General features: G+C 47.9%; 1 protein-coding gene and 1 pseudogene across 1 annotated transcript in view; one reads left to right on the top strand and one right to left on the bottom strand.

Moving 5' to 3' along the window:
- LOC144179815 (uncharacterized) overlaps window positions 1-20442 on the top strand; it is a gene marked incomplete at its 5' end in the record, with an annotated part of 31302 nt that extends 10860 nt beyond the window's left edge. The window contains 4 exons of the mRNA XM_077708248.1: window positions 14590-15305; window positions 15607-15673; window positions 19158-19217; window positions 19842-20442. Of these exons, the coding sequence (XP_077564374.1) occupies window positions 14590-15305; window positions 15607-15673; window positions 19158-19217; window positions 19842-20332 (1334 nt within the window). The remainder of the gene's footprint in view (window positions 1-14589; window positions 15306-15606; window positions 15674-19157; window positions 19218-19841) is intronic.
- A 1187-nt stretch (window positions 20443-21629) lies between these two features.
- Window positions 21630-22189, bottom strand: LOC144179814 (trafficking protein particle complex subunit 4 pseudogene; annotated as a pseudogene).
- Between the last annotated feature and the right edge of the window lie 1373 nt (window positions 22190-23562).

The raw sequence follows: 23562 nt of genomic DNA, 5'->3' as shown, positions 1-23562 counted from the left end.
TCGATAGACTTTAGTCGTTGTTCCTTAATATCTTTCAGGTCAAGAGCAATTAGTTCAAGTTGTTTCGAAATGGATTCCAAGTCAGGGCCAGGATTTGTCTCTATATCGCCTCCAAGTAATAACAGTTCTTTAACGCAGAAAGCCAAGTCCCAAAATAACGAACAAAGCAGCCATGGGCACGGCAGCACAATCAGGCACACATTATTTGATCGGATGCATTTGCCATACCGCCTTCTTACCTGCATGAAAAACATGAAGGGATTATGCATCCGAATTCCAGCGATGCTGCCGTGCCCATGAGCCAGTCGATGTTCGCTGCCAGGTTTTGTAGTCCGCCAGGCCCAATCCGCCACCGGGGTAGCGCTGTGGTAAGCTCCGGCGATAACCGTCGCCGACTTGGGGTGGTCCTTCCACGAGTCGTTTTGGCTCAAGATCGCCGGCATGGTTGGCACGTGTGGCAGGGTTGCGTCGATTAGCTGCGTCGCATGGGACGAGCTCTGTTGCTCCGCGCATCCCGCTTCAAGCAGAAGCAGGGTAGCGAAACACTGCATGAAAAACATGAAGGGATTATGCATCCGAATTCCAGCGATGCTGCCGTGCCCATGAGCCAGTCGATGTTCGCTGCCAGGTTTCGTAGTCCGCCAGGCCCAATCCGCCACCAGGGTAGCGCTGTGGTAAGCTCCGGCGATAACCGTCGCTGACTTGGGGTGGTCCTTCCACGAGTCGTTTTGGCTCAAGATCGCCAGCATGGTTGGCACGTGTGGCAGGGTTGCGTTGATTAGCTGCGTCGCATGTGACGAGCTCTGTTGCTCCGCGCATCCCGCTTCAAGCAGAAGCAGGGTAGCGAAACACTGCATGAAAAACATGAAGGGATTATGCATCCGAATTCCAGCGATGCTGCCGTGCCCATGAGGACACTTTCACGCTCTATGTAGCAACTGGGGAAATTAATGAGCACCAATGTAGCAATGGTCTGTTGCTGCTGGAAGCGCGAGCGTAGTGCAACCTGACCAGACGAAATTTCATTCTCGGCAGCTTGCAGGGGATATAGAACTACTTTTCCCTTCCCTAGCTGTGACTTTATTGGAGCAATCAGGCTGCAGGAGTGCTCCACTGTGCAACAGCGAAAGCCCACACCTGATGTGTGCAAACTTCTTGCATGTCATAGTTTGTTTTAAAGGTCCGACACCTGGAAATTGTATTACTTGACAAGTGTGACCGCAGGAGCTGCTCAGTGGCTAATGGCTAAGCCGTTTGCTGCTGACCACAAGTGGCCTCGATATCCCTTCCCCACGACTGTTTTTGTGAAGTAGATCGAAATCGAGAACGTCCGTGTATCGAGGTTTTGATCCACGTTTAAAATCACCAGCTGGTTAAAATAAGTCTGCCAGCCTGCAACATAAGCTGCGCCTTAGAGCAGAGATATAGCACGGGGCATCAAATGCGCCAGTTTTTCTTTTAAGGGGGGACGCGGGTCTTAGAATAGTCAGAAATGGCCAAAATGTCGATTTCGAGAAAATCCAGTTTTTGGAATAATTATACCTTTAAGTACCTGCCTTCAAAATATCAACGCTAAATTCCATCGGGAAATACTCTAAAATCTTCTTTTGAAATGCCTCGGGGCCACGAAATGCCCCGAATCAGGCAAAAGTTGTTTCAAATTCCCGCGCGCTCCGCGGGCGAAGCAGCCGCCCGATCGCTGCCATCTTGGCCTTGTGTTGAAGCTTGTTTCTTTGTGCGCATTTTGCAACATCTCAAAATGGCGTCGCTTTAGTAGAACGACCGCCCTGGCCAGTTTTCCGAAGGCGCCTTCTGGGCCGCCGATTGACGGGAAATTACATAGCGATATAGCGACGATTGCGATTTCAACGAAGAAGGAAAGGGCAGAAAATATATTCCACCATCATATCTCTTGGTGGTGGATTTACGTATAGTCACTGGGACAACATAAAGTCTGGGCGAGAAAGTACGTGGTAAATCATCGCCACTTCATCTGTTTTTCTAGTATCTTGTAATTGTTTAAAGTTTGCTTTGGAGTTGCGCCACTGCCTTTGGGGAACAGCAGCATTTTTAATTTTTGTTTGTATTTTGACTTGACTGTCGTTTTAAACTACTAAATGATTTTTTCTAATTTCAGTGATAATTAACTCATCTAACCAGTTCGTGAACTGGTTCAAGCTCCCGAACCGGTTCGCAAACTGGTTCGGTATCTGATTTTGTCAAACCGGAACTGAACCGGAACTGAATGATTTCGCCTTAACCAAAACCGTAACGGAACCTTATTTTTTTCGGTTCGACACACTGCTTTTTGCTATCACCGCCTTGTACTATCGTTCATTTCGCTCATCGTTGTACTATCGTTCATCGCACTCTTGCCTTTTTCCTTCTCAATCTGATCCAGCACATCAACGTTATTTAGCGTGCGTTAAGCGCAAAGCTGGCGGGCTATATGCCTCAAACGCTGCCTGTATGGGCGCCACTGAAATCCCCCTAGCAGCCTGTATTTGCAGCAGCTGCGGGACGCTCCGGCCCGCTCCACACTGCCGCCACTGCTTTTGGGTCACGTTCACAACTGAGGTTTACCGTTTGCATGCGTTTGAAATATTAATGTGGAGCAGTCCCTCTGTTTGTAACTGTGATGTATTTACGAGATTGTAAACGTGTATTACGCGATCCTAATGTGGTACATTCAGTCTGTGTTGGCGCCAGGTGTTCGTCACAGACCAATGTCGCGAAGCTGGCATATGCGTGGAGCTGATTGTCATTTTCCTGCCCTGAAATTTACTATGTCTCCGTAAGCAGCGTTTCCTCAGATGGTCATGCTACGGCTATACACAACGGTGTAAATCGGTTTTGTGCGCTTACATAATCTTGCAGAGCACTCATACCTGACAGCACATAAGCCAGTTACGGTTGCCAATATCCTATCTCGGATATTGATTACCACCCTGGACAAGCAGTGTGGCATAGATTTTAAGGTGATACTACGAAAGAAGTACAGCGGATAATGCAAAATTATACCTGGCAAACAGCACCTGACAAAGAATTTTATGGTGGGTCATCTTGTCCTTAAGTGGGATCTCACAAACATTCACCATCTGCTGCATATATCCTCCACGAGCCGCGTAGTGACAAGCTTATAGAGCAAGCCACGTCCGCAGCAAACGCTTCTTCAAAACATAACCATATGACACAGGGATCCTGCAGAAACAGCACAAACTAAGATCAGAGGGCCTTATCAGATATCACTCTTTCAGCGACACCTTTTGTCGTTTGTCAACTGCCTACCCTGTACTTCAAAAAATGCGTCCGCCAAGTGATCAGCTGTTCGTTTAAGTCAAAAAAGAGGAAAGTAAACGCATAGTGTCTGTGTGTGTGTGTGTGATTACTAGAACGTTCATTCTTTGATTTCGTTCTGCATTTGGACACAACTATATTTAAACGTCAGCTTCTTTCGCATCTGGTTGGGTCTGGTGAGTACTACCTGGCTTAAGTTTAGAAGAAGCATTTCCGAAGCTGCTGTATGTTTATTTTCCCATTTTGTCAGATATATTCTGTTTCTGCCTGACTTGCACACCATATATTATACCGTGGTTTCATTAACTTTCCTTTGTTCTTACTTTTAAGACATGACATATTTAACAACGCAGAACCTTGCACTGTGCTCAACATTTTTGCGTGACTTGTATTCCCTTAAAAGGCTCAGGTGGGTGTCAGGCATTCGGATAACAACATCTTTGAGACAGATTTTTCTACGACGTATATATTTGAAATGAAGCAGCAGCATTCAATGTCCGCGCTGCAAGGCAACACCGACCTCTCACTGTGCCAGTATCAGGTCTAAACGAGGTGACACTAGAATTCACTTGTGCCTCACATATTCGGCGTTGACAGTGGTGATACCGTGCTGCCATGCCGGACACCCGTAAGAGCGCTCAGGAAGCGCACAGACCCGCGTCCCTGGATAACTTTTGTTGGAGTCCCAGTGCGCGATCAAGCCACAACTGCTTTTTCAAGTGCCCTAAACGTACTATTTGCTTACAGACGTGACCATAACAAGTTGTTTAGGGTTCAGAAAGGAAAAAAAAAGTGAAAGAGAAGAAACACATCGCATGAGCCCCTATCAGTCAGCCAGCACTCATCCCGTTGACGCCGCGGAAAAGCGGCGCAGGCAGCGCAGCCATCGCAAAGCTCGAGGCGTATAAGTAGTGCCGGATGGCACAGGGGCCGTGTACACACGGTGAATGGCTGGCGGGCTAGAACAGATGCTGTCAAGGGGAGGGGGCACAAAATAGGCGTTTCATTTTTGGAAACTTTATATTTGAGTTAAAAGTTCGCAAATTTCCTAAGAATGTGCTACATATAATAATTTAAATTCATTCTTAGCCCACCTGTCGTGTGAGAAAGACTACTAGGCTGGCATTTACCCATAACCCAATCATACGCACTCTCTCCATATGACGCTTTTGCGCGATCCTTTGAAAATCGTATTATGGGGGTTCCACTGTATTTTTCGTAGCATCAGGGCTTCAGTTGCCTTTGCATCATGATGTGGGTTTGGATATGTAGCCCGCAGTTTTCTGGCGTTTTAAAGGAGTAGGAGGAGGAACAACTTTATTTAGTCAACAATCATTGAGTTGTTTGATGAATGATGGGCTTCTTCTTGACTCCGTGAGGTGGCCAGAATACGTTGCTTCATGGCGGCTTCCGAAGCCCAGTCCACAGTCTGAATTTGGGTCTTAGGCTCGGAAGCTACCGCGAGTCACGGCCCAGAGCCCTAGACAGAGCGACCCGTGCTTCTTTTTTAGATGTGGTGGAACCCCTACACTGATGATGATTGTGGCGCGTGCACACGCCCGCTTCGTCCTCTTCCTCCTTTTCTACATCTTCTTGCGGGGCCAAGTAGATTAGGCAGCAAATACAAAGCACGTCTCCGTCTCTATCTGATCTCTATCTGAGGTGTTTGATGTTTTGCTTACTTGGCTTGGTGATGGAGTCAACACCATGAGAACCTTCCGGTTACACACCACCGTATGAGTTTCCTTCCAGCCACTCGATGATTGACATTTCGGCCTCGCTGACACAAGTGCCCGTGCACGTTTTTGGTGGGTCGTGCGTTGCCTTGAGAAACCGCTTGTGTGCTGGATTGTCTGCCTGTCGTTTCCTTCTTTGCTGGTTTGCTGTTCTCCACCTGCACACTCTTGTATTTTGCTGAATGTCCTTAAGGTGTACCTTTTACTTTCGTCTTTTTCTTGGATGGGCTTTCATGACTGAAAGCTCTCGAGCATGCCTTTAGGGTCCCTTCCTTCAATACTGCGCTTGGGTTCGTCGGATCCTTAGGTCCATATTCTTTCGGGGCTTTTTCGGCAGATTGATTTTTCTGGCGTCCACGTGTTACGTTTTCAGTGGTGCTATCGGTGCATTCCCATCTCCATGATGCAACCTTCGTCTTGACTGTCTTCTGGGTAGCTGCACACTCGGATGTCGGCTGGCTAGCACTACATATTACCTGCGCCTCTTCGTTGGCAATGACTTCATCAACCTTTTGCTTGCCGCTTGCCTTCTTACGAGTGCTCGAACGGGCCTTAGGGGTTTCGGTTTGAAGTGATAAACTGGAACTGCAGTTCTGCCACCGCCACACAGTGGACGCGGCGAAGTCCAAATGCCTCCGTGTGCCACCCGACAGACGCATGGCACTAGCTAACCTGCACGGAGGAGATTCGACCATCCCCTGGACCGTCCAACCTAGCACTGTTTCCAGCGCTGTAAGCTCTTCGTTGATTTGGACCACCCTGCCCGTGGCCACCTTCCAGTAGTCTGAACAAACCAGTACGCTGATTTCATTTGCCTTCCATGTACTCGGCTGGAAGGCATCGGCTATGTCATACCGCTTTTCTATCAGTGTTTCCATGGTCGCGCTGTCGAGTTCTGGACTCGTAAAGCGGGATTCACACGACGGAGGAACCCTCTCACGGAGGCGGACGGATATGTGACGTCAACAGCACGTGACCGGATTATCCGGCCTGGCGGCGCATCCACACGTGCGGAGCTACGCGGAGTGAGTAGCAGACGACAGCGCCGAGGAACAGGTTTTATTCCCCGCCGAGGGCCACCGCCGTCGAGCGAAAACACGCGGAGGCATTTTCTTTCGCGGAGCCACCGCGGGCGATCCCCACCGAGGGGCGGAGCCTAAAACCGGTCACGTGAGCGGCTCCCGCGGGCCAAAAAGAGAGGGGTTCTCCGTCGTGTGAATCCCGCTTAAGGGAGCAAATCTTCGGAACTTCTAAAGCTTCTAATATAACCGGCTTTCCACAAGCTTGTCCGCGTAGCGTCACCTGTACTCGCCAGCACCGTAGAACCTTGGGTTACTTCGCACTGCCGAACGTTACTAAGGACAGGTCTTCCATGCCGACAACCGTGCATTTCATGGCCCTAGCCACATCCTGGCGAATGAAGGTGCTTTGGCTGCCGGTATCTAGAAGTACTCGCACTATACGTCGCCGAGCACCCTCTGCCCAGGCTCAAGCCGTCTCCAGTAGTACTGACATTACTCAAGAAGCCATCACCTCAGTTGGCGGTGCCCCTTGTCCAGGTTGTACCTTTGGCGTTGATCTGGGGGTGCTGTGGTCAGCCGGCCGGAGCACATTGCACACCACGGTGAGGTGACGCCCGTTGCAGGTACTGCAGTTCAGGTTGCGCGGGGCTGTGCACTGACGAGCCACATGGTGTGTCTGCCGCATCGGAAGCAGCAGCGAGCGTTGTGCAATCACGTGCTCTTCTCGGCCACCTACAGATTGGCTCGACAGTCCGCCGCATTGGGACCACGGCTTTCACACGAGGGACGCGCCAGCGTCACTCAGGACTCGGTCTCTGCGGTCAATGCCAACGCTGAAAGAACGGCTGTCCTGATCGTCCTGGGGAGTTCAAGTCGGTGTGGACGGACTGGTGACCTGCGTTCGATGGAGGCTGTCCTTATCTCCCTTCCTCCCGAATTTCGATTTGAATTCATAGGGATTCCATCAGCTCTTCTACGTAGCCAGCTCCTTGCTGCCGCGTCACGGATTTGTCCGTTAGCCCTTTGTCCGTCTCCTTAACCCTTTGCTTGTACATAAGAGTCAGGTCATCCGGCAGGCATTGGAGGAGCACACAGTTTAGGACTACGGCGTATTGCTGTCACGGAACTGCCAGGACTTCCAGGGCGCTGACATGGAATTGTGCATTGTCGTACATTTCGCGGAGCCTCTCGATATCGATTGAGCTTCGTATTGGCTTCGATGCCATGAGTTGGTCAATGTGCTCGTTGATAAGCAAGTCTCGTCGGCCGAATAGCTGAACTAAGGTCTTCACCGCGAGGCCGTAGTTCACGTCAGCAAGTCGGATTCCCTCAATGGCTCATTTGGCATTGCCGATCAAGTATGTCAATAAGTACTTAAACTTCGCTAAGTTCGGCAGCTTGGTATTTTCATGGATCGTCATGTTAAAATGATCCCAAAACGCTTGCCAGTCGTGTAGATTGCCCGAGAACGCTGGGATCTGGAGCTTGGGAAGCGTAACAGTCTGATGACGTGACACATGCGTGTGCCCGCCTGACGCACCCACAGGATCGGTAACTGGAGCAACTATCTTTCCGCTGGCGACAGAGGTCGCGCTGGGCACTTGCTGGGCATTTCGTAGGAGGAAGCGTGCTTGAGAGACAACGTAAGATATCTTGCGGGTGTACTCTGCCGCTCCTTTGAGCTCCTGCTCCAGTCCGTCGTCATCCGTGGCATCAGCGATTTTCTCGTTAGGGGCGGTGAGCTCAGGCTCTCGCTGTATGATGTAGTCAATGTGGGAGCTCAGGGTTGCCGCGTCGAGAGAGGGCTGCTGCAGCAGGTCATTTAGCTGGGTGAGTGCTCGCGTGACGCCGCTCCTGACGACGCTACGAGACTTCCGACGGCGGTCGACTGACAAAGCTATGCGGGTGATCCTCCAAAGGGCGATATTCCGGGTTGGTCGGCACCAAAAATGTCGCGGAAGCTACTGCCAGTCATGGCCCAGAGCCCTATACAGAGCGACCCGTGCTTCTTTATTCGATGTGATCGAACACCTACACTGATGATGATCGTGGCGCGTGCTCAGGCCTGCTTCGTCCTCTTCCTCCTTTTCTACAGCGGTCACCGCAGTCTCCAATTCTATTTGGTTTGAGAGATGCCATTCGGCTTTAGGTTGGAGCTCGGGGCATTCATATAAGGTATGGGCTAGGTCGGCTTTTTCGGCCTCGCACAAACCTGGGTAGAGACCCAGCCTCACGGTGTACAGACCTGGGTACATTAGGGCCAATTTATAAAGGTTCAGGAAGGTATGAGATTGGAGTTGCCTGCATGTCGCTTGCTGGATTTTCGTTAGGGAATAATGAGGGGCAGGGTAAACTAGTCTTTCATTTCTGTGGTGAGGTGTAATTTCTTGAAAAGTAACCATACGCTCCTTAGACCCTCGCATGCATGATTGGTCCACTGCCCGGTTGACGAGTTCACGGGCAAAACTGTGGGCCACTTCATTCCCCAGATGGGACAAGTGTGCATGAATCCAGATAATCTGGATCTGGTTCAAACTGATTTCTTAATGGAATTTGAGATGCTGCTTCGTGAATTTTATTCTTTGCAAAATTACACACAGCCGTTTTGGAGTCGCTTGCAAAGTCGTATCAAGATGGCATCAATGATGGCGGTGCTAAGCCAGACGCTTGTTTTGACAATTTGAGAGTGGATTCTGATTTCTTTTTGTGTGCGCCAGTCTTATAAAAACATTGAAGGACTCTTCAGTGTGACGTTTGCCGACCGGATGGCCAAGGAAAGGAAAAGCTGCTAGCTTGTGCAAAGTAGCACTCGCGAGGCATGGAGTTTGTGAGGATTACATGCTGTCTATCCCGGCCGCCTTCCGTCATGGTTGTTTTATACCAGGCTTCAGTGACTTGGGTGAACGACAAGACAATGAGCGCAGTGGACTTTGATACAACTGAGCTTTGAACACGTATCAGTTCAGTTGTTTTTGCACAGGACCATGTATGTACTGACCGTTGAGCACCATAACACCCTTAGCACAGTTTGCAAATCATCTTAGCCGAACGAGTCAGTACATTCATGAGCGCACGTTACATGTCCATTTTGCTAGTTGCTGGCTACTCTGAGACAACCGGGATGATGCCTGCTAATTGTTCAAATCAGCGTGACTCAGTTTCGCTGTCTTTGTTGCTAGTGCATACTGAAAGGTAAGTTCTAACGCAGTTCACATAAGCGCCTTGGTTGTGAAATGCGAACTTCTCAACACGACAGCGCAAACTTAACTGTCGTCAGCAAGCTGCTGGTAAGAGCAAAACCTGTCTTGTGCATCCTATTACTGGCGGTCTCTCCTGCGTCATTTCATTTCATTTCATTTATTTACTCTCAAGGCACAGGGCATCACCGAGAGGAGTTGGCTTGGCTAACAAATAAAAAACATACAGTAAAAGCAATGTTACAATAAATTACAATTCAGTGTTCGAAATGGCTGTTTTCAAGGCGTTGGCGTCGGGGATCGAAGCGATAAATGTTGGAAGGTGCTTCCAGTCGCCGGAAGCTTTGAGGACAAAAGAGTTGAGATATTGGTTCATGTGGGTGAAAGGAATGCCAACTTTGTATTGGTGATCACTGCGTGACATGTAGGTTGGGGACAAAAACAACGAATCGGAGAGGGCTCTATTAGTATGATATATCTTATGAAAGAGACGCATGAATTTTGGCGTCATAGTAAAATATTATGCAGGTTAGGCATGTCCGAGCTAGCAGCAGAAAAAAAGCTGCTGGGCGCCCCAGAACAGTGTGCTGTCTACTTAGGTGTTCCGATTCATTTTGGCAGTCAAGTTCCAAGAGACTAAATAAAACAGAACAATTTCGTATCAAACTGTTTGTTGGAGGTGTGAATTGTCGAGCCGTTGTGAAGGCACCCCTGGCCTTCATAATAGCTTGTAGAATAAGCTTTGTGACTTCGCAAAACTGAAGCGGCTTGGTATGTCGTGCTCCATATTTGCAGGCATCGGTCCCACAAGTGAATCCCTGACCCGCTTGATTCGCTGGGACTAAAGATCGGGCTGAAAAGGCTTCTGACACGGCCATGATCTGCGAGTCCATTATGTGTGACCGAGCAGTTAAATCGTCACCTCCCTGTGGTCTCCTCCAGTCCTACGAAGTGCCTCAGCCTAGCTGTACGATCTGTTGAGAAAAACATGCCAGCTGTTCAACCCAGAGAGAAGGCTGTGTTTGGAAATTTGTTGTTCGGTTATGAGTGACGATTCTAGCAACATTTGGTGACACCGTTAAAGAAGCCATGAAGAGAAAATGCAAGTTGGTTTTATTCGAAAGATTTCATGTTTTATAGTGCCCCCAGCGCTTGTCCAGATACAAACGATGCTTTATTCACTGAGAAATTAAACAATTTAAGTTAAAATTTTGATTTTCCCACTAAATCGTTTGTCTTCGGGGTCTGCAATGACATCACAGGAACCGACCGCTCTGCAGCCTAGAATCCCTTCATTCACACATCCGCCGTACAGGGTAGAGACACGTATATGCTGGCGCCGCCATTTTGGGTTGCTCGCTCGCCACCGAAGCAAGTCATTGTGTCAAAAACGCGCTAAAATTATCGCCGCAACGCGGTTTACTGAAGACGTTTGAATCATATTGTCTGTTTCGCGTTGCTAGGTCTCGTGGGAAACGAAAAGAATAACGCGTTGAGCCCGTTGGCTCAATTGCGGCGGCACGGGACCGTTCAAAGGTTGTCTCCACCCTGTACAGCGGTGTTGGTTTGTTCCTGCGTTTCTTTACGTTACCCGAACCTAGATGGCGCCACCATACCGTGGCAAGTGTTTGGTTTGTTTTTGCCCGCATTTAAACTTGGCTTGTTTTTGTTCTGGGAGAAAATATTCGTTCCCTGAAACAGTGCTCGCTCGACAAATGGGGTCACGTAAGACAACGTTGCTTGCGTCAATCGGCCAGTGTCCTCTGTGACAACCCCAAGCCCCGTAGTGCTGTGCAGCTAAACCAAGCATGCTGTGTGCAGTACGAACAGCAGAACGCATCAGTACTTCTATGTTTACATGTGCTTTCTTAACTTCCACTGTTTGTCCCATCATTCTTATTGCTTTGTAAAGAATGGGCCCTAAATTTAAGCGCAAATCGCTCGTTCGTCTAGTTTGTAAGCTCTACCTAATTTGCGTCTGCTTCTGCCAGCCTCCGCCAATCGCAGAGCTTAGCTCATGTGACATCATAGGTTCTGTTGCGGGAAATGAGCTGGTGGGTCGCATGGCCATTCCCGTTTTTCCTAATTATGTAGCTTATTTGAGCAAAGTTTACGTTAAAAGTGGTGTCAGTATGATTCTAACGAGACAATGTTTTGAATGAACCAAACTAGTGTTTTCTCTTCATGGCTCCTTTAAATGCTGCACGTGTCATTCCTGCCAACTTCATCAGTGCTTGAGCTTGTTGCTCGTTTGTTACAAAGTGCTCTCTGCCCATTGTTGGTCGCCCTTGTTCAGTGCCCTTCAGTTGATGTCTGATGCTGCTGTGGTTGTCGTCTCGCAGATGTCTGACGTGCCCACCTGTTGCTCAGTGGACTTCCTTAATGATGTACCTAGGTGGTGTATGAAGAATGCCGTGTGTCAATGATAACTTTTTACTTGATTTGATAGTTTAGCATCAGGCTTGCAGCAATTTAACCCATACTTGTCACTGCATAGCTATTTATAATCTGGCTCCTAGTCTAGCTAGTGTCTAATAGCCTAAAGGCCCACTTATGTCAGTTGTGAAGATTGTCTGTTTTGAATTGGTAAGCTAGGTTTGAAGCTTTCATGGTTCATATACATGCATTTCTTAATGGACAAAGCGCAGTCGAAAGTGCCGCTTTCCTCGTGTAATCCTGCCTGCTATATTATTGATGTCAGCTACAATGGCACAGAGAAAAGTCCTCGGGGCTATATTGAACAGACTGCCACCATGTTTAACATTCAGTAAGCAAACGCGAAATTACACGGACACCTTATGATGCATTGAATGCAAATGCATTAATGTGCCATTGATGAACATGTCCTTTCATTATCATTACCCCCTCGTGTCTTTCTCTTTTCCCATGTTTGCACTCCTCATGCGCAATCAGTTGGGAGAGTACCGTATGAATGCAGGTTTCAGTAGAGGCTGCATGATGGCGCTGTTGAACACCCAAAGCAGACATTTAGCAGCAAAGCACGGTGTTACTCGCTTCATTGCTAGTTTTATAATTAGTATGCCCCAACTATGAGAGTAGGCCTCAGTACATGTCTCTAACATGTGTTTCCAAGTGTAAGGCCACTGCACATTCAGTTGGTGCCATCTTGAGTTAGCTGGAGCCACTGAGAGTTTGCTAGAGCCACTGAGCCACCCTGGTAATGGGGATGCTGCATGTCTCACATTTCAGATTTCTTGGGTTTGATTCCTACCCAATCCATATTTTCTCAATTTTATTTTCAATTCAATTGCTTTACTTTGTTTACGGAAGCTTTTCTGGGAAACATGTCACCAATTTGAGCATTCTTTCACCTTAATTATTTTGCATTCTCTGAGAGGCCGGACTTTGTTGTGCATGTGTGAACCATCCATCAGCCATGTTGTGTGCTATCTCTTCAGCTTAGCGACACCAGGACTTTGACCAACCAAGTTTACGATTGCTGTTGCATTAAACAATCCATACTAACAAACAAGGCAAAAGCTATAGCTCTGAAGGCTAGCATGGAAAGACATTCCAAACTACTGTGGCATCATTGGGTTATTTTATAGGCTCGCCGTGGTCATTTCATGAAAGTTTCTGTTCTGCCACCTGCTAAAAATAAATCGAGACTATTGAGTCTGCTAATAATCTATTAATCAAGTGGAGGACAGTTCATAATGCAGCCGCAAATAGGACATGAACTAATTTGCTTCAATGCCTCTTTAAGTTCATTCGGCTGGCAACAGCTTTGTGTTTGCTGATTCCTTGCGTGACTGCCATGGGTGGAACCTAGTCTGGTTTTTTTATGAAAAATGACTGGATGATTTTGCTTATTTTGGTGGGTTCCATAATAGTGGCCAAAATGTTGGCAGTGTATCTACATGGTTCACTGCAAATGTTATCAAAAGACTATCGTCGTCTGCCACTACACCCTTCACACCCGTCATGCAATTCCCTCCCCTCTCACTCCTCTTGCGATTAGGTGAATGGAGGTTTGGTCAGTGCTGTTCAATTTTCCCGCGTTCACACTGCTCGTGCCCATCTATTGGTATAGTGAAAATTCCGTTCTCCATCTTCTGTTTTTTGGTCTGCCTAGGACAGTGTGAGCTCTGTTTTTTTGTGCTTGCTTTTACCTTGGCTGCAATGGAGTCTTTCCGCATCATTTTTAATGGGCTGTTTTTCCCCCTGATATCGTAAAAACTAACCCAAGTTGTATTCTTGACTAAAAGAACACAGGAGCTACTAATTACTTATTTACATTTCCCGTCAATCGTGCCTGAGGTAGCCTTTGCGATAAATAATGGAGACGTATAAATTAGTCCAGCAGATTTAGTTGTTTGGAATGGTTCTGCTGGCATGGTCTGTTTTGCGAATCGTTCAACTCTTGGCCAGAAGTCAAGAGACAGGCAGGCAGACCAAAATTTTTGCATTTAAGTAGTCCAAGAAAGACTTCCTAGTTTGGTTCATCCGAAAGGTTGCCGTTTCAAAATTACTCTGACAGCACGTTTAGCGCAAACTTCACTCAAGTAAGCTGTAAAATGATGAAAACAGAATAGGCATGTAACATTCTACTATTTTTTGCTCTCTACTTATGATGTATTATTGGCAGTATGCCCGAACTGGCTGAAGCTGACAAAATGCAGCAAAAATAAAAGGGATTATAAGCTTGCAGAACGAGCTTCTTACTCTTAAGCTTAGTGCACATTTTTTCTATAGTGGTAAGAATGGAAGAATGGTAACAATGTGCGTAATAAACAAACATGTCAGTATAAAAGCACCAATTTTTATGGCGTGCAGTATGCCTGCGGATGCTGCACACCCATCAGGCACGTTGTGCTTGTCTTAAACAATGCTGGCCAACTGGCATAACTCGGTTTGTCAAGCATACGCAATTTTTCACGATTGTTAACATAAACAGTAACAAAAGCCTGGTACAAAGCTGGTCAGAAACAAAGTGCGCACAGCAGTCCTTCAGAGGTATTCACGTCATCTGTGAAGGCAGAGGGTAAAGGAGGCAAGGAATGATGATTTGTCATTTGCAGCAGCTCTAGTCAATATTAATAGTTTTTGTTTTAGACACCTTTCTTTCAAATGTCATCACTGGTGTTACAAAATGCACGACCTAGCGGGAGACCCGAAATTTTAGCTTAAAATGTTCAATTTTTCAGTAATAAAGCATCGTTTGCTGCTGGGGATACTATAAACCACCAGATCTTTCGAATAATACGAACTTGCATTTTGCCTTCATGGCCCCTTTAAAACCTTGCTGCTGGTGCATAGTCACTGTGTTTTTCGGTGGCAGGGCTGTCAGTTCATTCCCCCTCCTCCCTGTTGCAGGCCGTTCCCCTAATGGCCACAGGAGGCGGCGCGACGCCCCACCGGATCGTCAACTGTTCCACTGCCAGCAGTGCAGCTACATGACACCCTACTCGAGTGACCTCAAGAAACACATACGCACCCACACGGGCGAGCGTCCCCACCAGTGCAACAGCTGCGGCAAAGCCTTTGGGCGGAAGAGCAACCTGGTCACCCACCTGCGCATCCACACGGGCGAGCGCCCCCACCAGTGCAGTCACTGCGGCAAGGCCTTCGTTCAGAGGATCGCCCTGGTCAACCACCTGCGCATCCACACTGGCGAGCGCCCCTTCCATTGCAGTCACTGTGGCAAGGCCTTCACGGAGAGGAGCACCCTGGTCAAGCACCTGCGCATCCACATGGACGAGCGCCCCCACCAGTGCAGCCACTGCGGCAAGGCCTTCGTGCAGAGGACCAGCCTGGTCAGCCACCTACGCATCCACACTGGCGAGCGCCCCTTCCATTGCAGTCACTGTGGCAAGGCCTTCACGGAGAGGAGCACCCTGGTCAACCACCTGCGTATCCACACGGGTGAGCGCCCCCACCAGTGCAGCCACTGTGGCAAGGCCTTCACAGAGAGGAGCACCCTGGTCCAGCACCTGCGCATCCACACGGGCGAGAGGCCCTTCGAGTGCCACCTTTGCCCCACGACTGTTGCCTTCAATAGCAGCCTGGTCCGCCATGTGCGCAGCCACAAAGTCGCATATTCCCTCCGCTGACTCCTATGATCTACAGCCTTGGCACGCTGTCTGAGGATGCTTGGTGCAGCAAGAGGGGAAGGGCTCAGCTGTGTGAGTGTGCGTGCAAACACAACATTCTTAGAGGAGGTTTTTTCAGCATGAAAGAGGTGGGGTCAGAGAGAGGGATCCATTTACCCTACAAGACCATGCTGCAAGCGAAAATTTTGCCGTCACAATGTGGCCTCACGAGCTGGGTGACGATTGCTCCACGCTTGTGTGGCAAGTGTAACTGTGGGCGGGAACTGTGTCTTTGTCTCAGGAACCCACAGTAGATGGCCCATTTGAACAAGCGCTGCAGCTGTGCAGGCTGACGCAGACAAAAAAGGGTACTTTTATGGGAAAGAACAAGTATTAGGCATCACCATCGATATGCGTGGAAATGCACTAGCTGTGTGTGTCTCATGTAATTTCCCACTGAGATGGTTCCTTCTGTCGGTAAAAAACAGTTCACATTCAGTGCTTGTCTAATGTGTTCCTTGTACAGGTAACTGATGTGTGCACCTATGAACAATCAGAGAGTAAGGAAACACAAGACAAACTTATGTCGGTTACCCATTCAACTTTGTTTCCACCATTTGGTAAATGCATGGAATAAGGTAGCACAAACCATAACAAAAAAGGGAAAGGAGGGAAGTGTCATTGTTTGAAATGTGCTGATACCTGAAAATGGCTATATATAAGGGGATAGTCATGTTACCTTATTAGTCATATAGTGTGGTTCATTTCTTTGATATATCTGCTAAATGGCAAAAATAATCTGCAGTGCACAGTTGAGGTTAGTATACATACGTCTGTGTGCTTCTTCACTCCCTCAATGTCTTTATTTGAACATTACAACTCTTTGCACAATGAAATAGCCAACCTATGAGCCCCCCTCTTACTCTTCAGAAATGAAATACTGGGGGATCCCTTCTGAAATGGGGATTGGAAAAAGCAAGTTTACAGCAACTATGCGAATGTGTTTAGGGGGCAGCTAGCGGAATTGCCTGCCAGAAAAATTTGTGGTTCTTGGTAGCTTTCTTCCAGAAGCAGGGCTATCGTTGCAGCAAACTATTGTCCTCCCCTATGTAAAAGGTCCCAAAATCTTTTATTTACACTTGTAGGCTACTTCTGCATCAGAAACACGACTTCGGTGCACTTGTAAACTACAGCTGGTTTTCTTTTCCAAAGGACATCTGAGGTGCTACGTTTGCATGGGTTTGATATGTATAGCTCCCAAAGCAGGCACTCTTGATAAAATAAATTTGTGGGTCGATACAGCTCCACCTGGTGTTAATATGATTTAATGTGTTTTTTTTCTTATTAGAGATAAGGTCACACACTGTCTCTCCTTGTTTATAGAAGTGCGAGCTGTTACATTTGTAGCCTGTCAATCCTTTATGTGTGACATGCATGGATGTGCACACAACACCGGGAAAAGGGCAAGTTTCCTGTGGAACGGGCTGTCTTGAAATGGTAGCGGACACCTGCATTCTCTTCGGAGTTTCCCATGTGGCCTATTGTTTTGTTCCTGCATCGGCTGTATACAATCAGTTTGCCAGAAAAATTGTGTGCTGCTAAAAGTTGTGGCTTAGGCGAGCCAATCATGCCTGCATGCTATTAACATGTGTGAAAGAAGCATGTGCCTTACTTGAATATTTCACCTGAAATTTGTATTCCCGTGTTGCTTTGAACATATATTGGCCGCAAATAAGCTTCTCCTCATTATTAGAGGCCACACAATGGCAAGAAATGCCAACTAAACATGCCAGGTTGTGCGTGGCTGTGATTTCATGTGGATGCTCTTTGGTCGTGACGATGGGTCGACTTTCTTTGGTCATGATTGCAGGCTTTCTTTATCACTGGGTGGTATCTTTGAAAAGCCATGCAACCTGTAACCAAATGAATAAAGTATTGTTTTTCAGATTGTGAACTTTTGGGTCATCAGTTGAACTGCAATGGTGCTTCTAGTACATAAATATTTCTTTTGCGTGTTTTTATTTTCCTGGTGTTGCTGTAGTAGCATCTGGTGTGTATATTAGGAAGCAGCTTTGAGTGGTTGTTGGCAGAGACATTATAACTTGACCCAACCACCTGCTTTACAGTTGTGAAGCAATGCACAGGAAGGTGGTGGTGGAAAAACAGTTTTATTTGAGCCAACAAAAGCGATGCCTGGCCCCCTCTCAGTTCAGAAAGCTGTGAGCGACTGCTGCTGCTCTAGCCTGGGAGATCAGGTGACAGGTTTATTTGTGCTTCCTGCTAATCGCCGTCATATTATGCTGTCGGATAATCTAATAGCTGGGCATGTCATGTATGCTGAACTTAATGAGCATTGGTAAGGTGCCTAGTCTATTGTAACTAGTTGAGCAGTTGGCCTGGGCTCTATTATGTAGCGCAATATTATTATGTAGCGCAAATGTAGTGCAATATTATGTAGCGCAAACAGTTGTCACATTTTTTTGGTAAATCTGCACTCTCGCACTGTTCTGGTTTATGGAAGTGCAAGCTGTCATGCTTGGAGCCTGCCAAGTTTCCCTGTGCACATTCATGGATGTGTATACAAAACTGGAAAAATAGACACATTGGAGTTTCCTGTGGATTGGGCTGCTTCAAAAATGACACCAGGCACCTGCATTCTTTTTTGAGTTTCTCATGCGACTTATCCTGTATTCTTCCAAGTACAGACACGACACTTATTTCACTGGGAAGATTGTGCACTGTTGAAAGTTGTCTCTTTTGCAAGAAAATTACATCCTCATGCTACAGCTCAGCCATGCGTGAAGGAAGGCGTGTCCTCTTTTTAAGAATGCCTGTATTTCCATTGCTAGGATCTACACGAAAGTAAAAGATTACCATATTGGTATTGGAGGCTGTGTGCGATAACAACTTCATGCAGGCTGCTCTTAGATGCGATTGTGGGTCGTCTTTCTTTGGTCATGGCTGCAGGCTGAGTTCCAAACTGCCTGTGTTATTTTTGAAAATTACCGTCCGCCTATAACAAAATGAATGTCATATTCATTGTTCAGGTATAAAAATTTTGTGTCAATAATGCAACCATAATTGTTATAATTGGGCAAAAACGAGTGTTTTAACTTCATTTTGCCACATGCTTTGAAGTTGAGAAGCAGTGCACAGGGAGGGAACAGCTTTTTTTTTGCCCTCCTGCTAGTCGATGTCATCTCGGGCTGTCAGATAACCAGATTACTGGGTGTGTCATCTGCTCTAAACTTGGTGAATACTACCGAGATTCTCAGTACAGTGAAACTAGTAGAGCAGCCATGATCAGTTATGTCACGCACTGTGGCGCCCGAGTCTTCCGAAGTTTTTTTTTGTTTGACGGGGTGCTTGCATGTAGAAGTCCAGCATAGAGGCTTGGGCATCAACAGCTCAGTGAGCTGACATGAGCTTGCTTAGGAAGAGCCTGTGGAATTGTGTCTGCTTGGTGAAAGATACATTTTGGGACACAAGTGGTGTGGCACGAAAACGTGTAGAATTTTTAGGTAGGCATGAACTCTGCAACTTTCAGCACGAAGAGCGACATTGGAAGAGATTTCATACTTGTGCTACATGTGTCGTCCATGAACAAAACGGAATTCTGAAATTTTCAAAGCATCCTGAGTGAAAGTCTGCCGAGCCAGCAAGAAAGACGTCTGCTCACCTGCATTGGTAGGCAACACCCGTGCATGTTAGGCCTGGGCAGAGTGGCTAGCCTGGCAACAAAAGAGACGCTCTCTCCTCTTTCGTGCCACTTCTTTCCCCTTCCATTTATGCACTGCTACCGCATTTGCAAAGGAAAGGCTCTCAGTGTTTCCCCTCCTCTCCCTGTTGCAGACTCCTCCCCTTCTCCCTCCTTGGGCGACCGCAGAGATCAATATGGCCCCCAGCCGAGCCGTCGGCTGCTGGGGGCCACAACAGAGCAATAAAGATATTCATCCATTCCAAGAGTTCTTGTATTTGTGATACAGGTAACACACTGCAGCTTCAGCTCAGATGGAGTGGCTGCGGCAGTGGGATGCAACAAGTGCAACAGGTTGGCGGCCAATGGGAATACCTATTGGAATTCCAATGGGTCGGCCAATAGGTCGCCCAATTGGCCGGCCAATGGGTGCCTAATACATTATTGGCCGGCCAAATGGCCGACCCATTGGAATTCCAATAGGTCGGCCAATGGTTTTTTTCGGCCGGGTAGTGGGATAAAAAAACAGCTTTTCTAGTTTATGAACCCCCCCAGAGCCATTGAGACACCCCCCCTTGATTCGATGCCTGGGGAAACCCCTGTGTGTGCATTACCCTCCTGTGTGAAAGGCTGCCGAGCCACTGAGGTAGAGAAGGGCTTGTCTGCGTTGAAACGCAATGCACTGGTGCATTAGACCTGTGCAGAGTGGTTCGCCTGGCACCAACGGAGATACTCCTTCCTTTTTTGTGCTGGCTCTTTCGTTTTGTCTTGGTGCACTGCTACTGTGTTCGTCAGTGCAAGGGCTCTCAGTTTTTTCCCTCTCTCTCTCTTCGATGCAGGCTTCACCGTCTCTTCCCCCTGTATGGATGGCCATAGCTGGCAGCATCGACCCCAGCCGAGCTGTCCGCTGCTGCACTGTGAGCAGTGCAGCTTCACGACACTGTACCCAAGCCACCTGAAGGTCCACCAGTGCATACGTACGGGCGAGCGTCCCCACCAGTGCTGCCACTGTGGCAAGGCCTTTGCGAAGAAGGGCAACCTGGCCAGACAAGTCCGCAGCGACACGGGTGAGCGACCCTTCCTCTGCCACCTGTGCCTCATGACCTTCACCCAAAAGGCTACCCTGGCCAGACATGTCCGCAGCCACACGGGCGAGCGCTCCTTCAGCTGCCACCTGTGCCCCATGACCTTCACTCAGAAGGCCACCCTGGCCATCCATGTCCACAGCCACACGGGGGAGAGGCCCTTCCGTTGCCGCTTCTGCCCCAAGGCCCTCACTCGCCGCCCCTGGCAGAAGACACACGAGAAGAAGGAGCACAACCACCCTTAGTAGGCAACACGAGGGGAATGGGTGCGTGGAAATGAAATGCGATTGCAAGGGAGTAAAGCCCCTTTGGCAGTTGTTACAGAGCAGTTTCAAGCACACCAAGGAAACCATTTGGAAATGCAAATGGTTCCCACCAAGTATGCTGACATGAGAGGTCATTAAATATTACGAGCTATGTGAGAAGACATAGTGGGTGTGATGCACAGATAGTTTACACATGTATAACAAATTTAGGTGTATTTCTTTGTATTATTCTCGACAGCCATTGTTGTACCAAGTGCTTTTGCAGCAAAAATACCTGCGTTAGGGTTCACTTTGTTTAGCTTAGCAAAAAAAATGAACGAAAAAAATGCATATGCATTTTTTTGCATATGCATATGCCCACATAGGTGCTTCCTTTATTGCAAATGACATCGAAAGACTATGGGGTTTCGTCTCCTGCTGTCGCGCAATACTTGCTCCTCTCCCCCTTTCATGCTCTTCCCCACCTTATCTGTCGACCCTACTACCGTTCTTACCTCCGGTTCATTCTTGCCTTTCCCGTCCTCTTCCCTTCCCCTCTCTGCTCCTCTGTATCCACCCCTCCTCTTCCCACCAGCCTTCTATCTCCTACAGTCGTGTGCTCCCTTCCACCTCTCTCCCCCAATTCCTTCCAACACCACTCAATCGACCCCCCTCATATCGTCCTCTTACTCATTCCCACTTGTCCACCTCACCACCTTTCCCCAACCCCGTCCGTTAGCTACTGACTAATCTACTCTTCTCTCTTTCTGCTCCCATCCCATCCCCAATTCTCCTTTTCCACTCCCTTCCCCCAACCTCTTCCACTGAATTTTTATATGCTCCTCTCTTTCTCTCCTCTAATGTCGCCAACTTTCCTTCCTCTTCTTATGCCCCAGACTATTCCCATTTCTCTCCACTTCAGTGGCCTCCTCTTTTCGTTTCTACCTGCTACTTTTTGTTATACCTACCCACACATACTCACTGGTTCAGTAAGCTACTGGTTAACATTTATGGCCAACTGGGGTGAGACAGGGATGGGCCAAAATTTTTGTCCTGCATGACAGTTTGGTGTGTGTGCAGTGCACGATGAATAAAAAACGTTTTGGATACGTTAATTCTGTTGGAGACTCAGGGGCCGTGAGGACAAAATACAACTTTAATTTGAAAGAACCAGTTTCCTTTAGACAAAAAGAACAAGAAATACTGAAAGACTTTCACATTTCGCACTGTACGATGTCAGCAGTGAGGTAACAAGACTAGGAGAGTTTTTTGCTTTCCTCCGCTCTGCTGTTCTTAATTACCCTAAAGCCCGGCACAAGGAAGGAGGCAGGCAGCCAACCACGGCTTCCTGGATGCTGGCGTCGAACAGCTCGCACCGGATGGGCATCTCAAGCCAGTAGAAGGGGTTCTTGAAGGCACAGTCGGCGCACAGCTTGAACAGGCACCTACTGGCGGCCGTCTGCGAGCTTGATGAACTCGATGCCTGTCACGGTTTGGTAGCAGTGGAGCCGGAAGGCCCCTGCCTCCAGCATCGATCTTGATGCCGAACGACTTGGGCTCAGGCGATAGCTGCGAGGCGATAGCATAGAACGAGTGGAACGTGCTGGCCAGCACGATGCGCTCGTTGGTAGTCAGCCGGGGCCGGCCAATCCGGACGCTCAGCGGGTAGCTGCGCAGGCAAGGGGTGGGGGAAAGAGTCGTCTGAGCAGCGCCCAGTAAAGAATGCCTGGTCACACTGCAGGCAACTTACATGCTGCAATCAATGTGCTGTCTTGCAATCACATCATTCCACACGTTCCAGTGAGAAACAGGGCTGGTGATGCCTACGTACCAATACAAGCCAAAATGGAAGGTCATCCTGCCAAGGTTCTTCCCTCTGAGGTACACTCAAGAGTTGCAGTGCAAGAGAACTCTGTGTCTACCATCAGTTTCAGAACAGCTTGGGACGGCAGGCATATCAAAGTGAGTTGCTTGAGTTTTGGCTGAACTGCAGTGCAACTACCACTTTCCGACTGCCCGGATAAGTTGAAATTTGCCATTGGGCCACGGATGAATGCAACACTTGGGAAGCAATTGCAACACGCTCAATAAACACAGCCTGTCACCTCATCTTGGGGTGCAATTTTCTCTTCACTAGGATCGCTTTCCATGTCGCAGCCCTTGCAATCTCGTCGCCAAGTCCACAGTGTGGGTCGGATGGTGCCATTTCGAAGCAACTGAGTTTGCCCAGTACGGCCATCTTTTACAGTGCATTTCTGCACAGCTACAAGGAATCAAGGTTCTAGTCTGCAGCCAACATCTTCTGGGGCATGAGATTTCTGTCACACACAGAGAGAGAGGATTCTGCACCCCCCCATAACTTTAGTCATTTTTCGTTAAAAAGAAAACCACACACTGTATTTTTCTTGATATTATGGGATATTAATTTGTTGTGTAAATAGTAGCGTATGGCAAGAAAAAGGAGAAAGGATGGGGTGCTCACAAAATTTTGGGGGGTGTTTTTACACCGAAACAACCCCCCTGGCCACACCATAGTGTGGGGGCTATGGAACATTTCACACCTGGAAGTACAAAAGCCCACCTTAAAGGGGCCATGCAGCCAAGCCACCAACAACAAGCGCTCAGAGCAGGGAATCTGACTTTTCCATGCAGATAAGGGGCAATTTTAATTGTGACACTGCAGTTTACCTCCTAGAATGTGGTGATTGTGGTGTGCAATATATTGGACAGACTGAAAATTCTTTGAGAACTCGCATCAATAATCACAGATCTGATGCAAAAACAAAACCTTATCTTCCCCTTTCAAAACATATCAACTCTTTGAAACACCCGTTCGATCAATTTAAGGCCACAGTGCTCCAATCAGGATTTAAAACCCATTTCGACAGGGAAGCCTGCGAATCTTATCTGATCCACAAATATAACACTCTCACAAGAGGTATCAATGAGTCTCAAGGAAGGCTGTCGTGCCTTCAAACCTAGACCTTGTAGCGGCACGTATCGCACGTTACCACTTCTCAACCGTTGGATGGTTCATCGTTGAGTCTCAAGGAAGGCTGTCGTGCCTTCAAACCTAGACCTTGTAGCGGCACGTATCGCACGTTACCACTTCTCAACCGTTGGATGGTTCATCGTTGTCAGCAGTTACTTTTCCGTATGCTTTAATGCTTCTCCTGCACGAAATCTTGCTGTATCCCATCATTACACTTTCCAAGCACTTTTCTGTCTAG

Source organism: Haemaphysalis longicornis, unplaced genomic scaffold, assembly GCF_048455015.1.
Source record: "Haemaphysalis longicornis isolate Haplotype H1 unplaced genomic scaffold, Haemaphysalis longicornis Haplotype H1 scaffold_4, whole genome shotgun sequence".
In the NCBI taxonomy this organism is placed as follows: Eukaryota; Metazoa; Arthropoda; class Arachnida; order Ixodida; family Ixodidae; genus Haemaphysalis; species Haemaphysalis longicornis.
The sequence above is the reverse complement of the archived record's forward strand: the minus strand, read 5'-3'. Positions and strand labels throughout refer to the sequence as shown.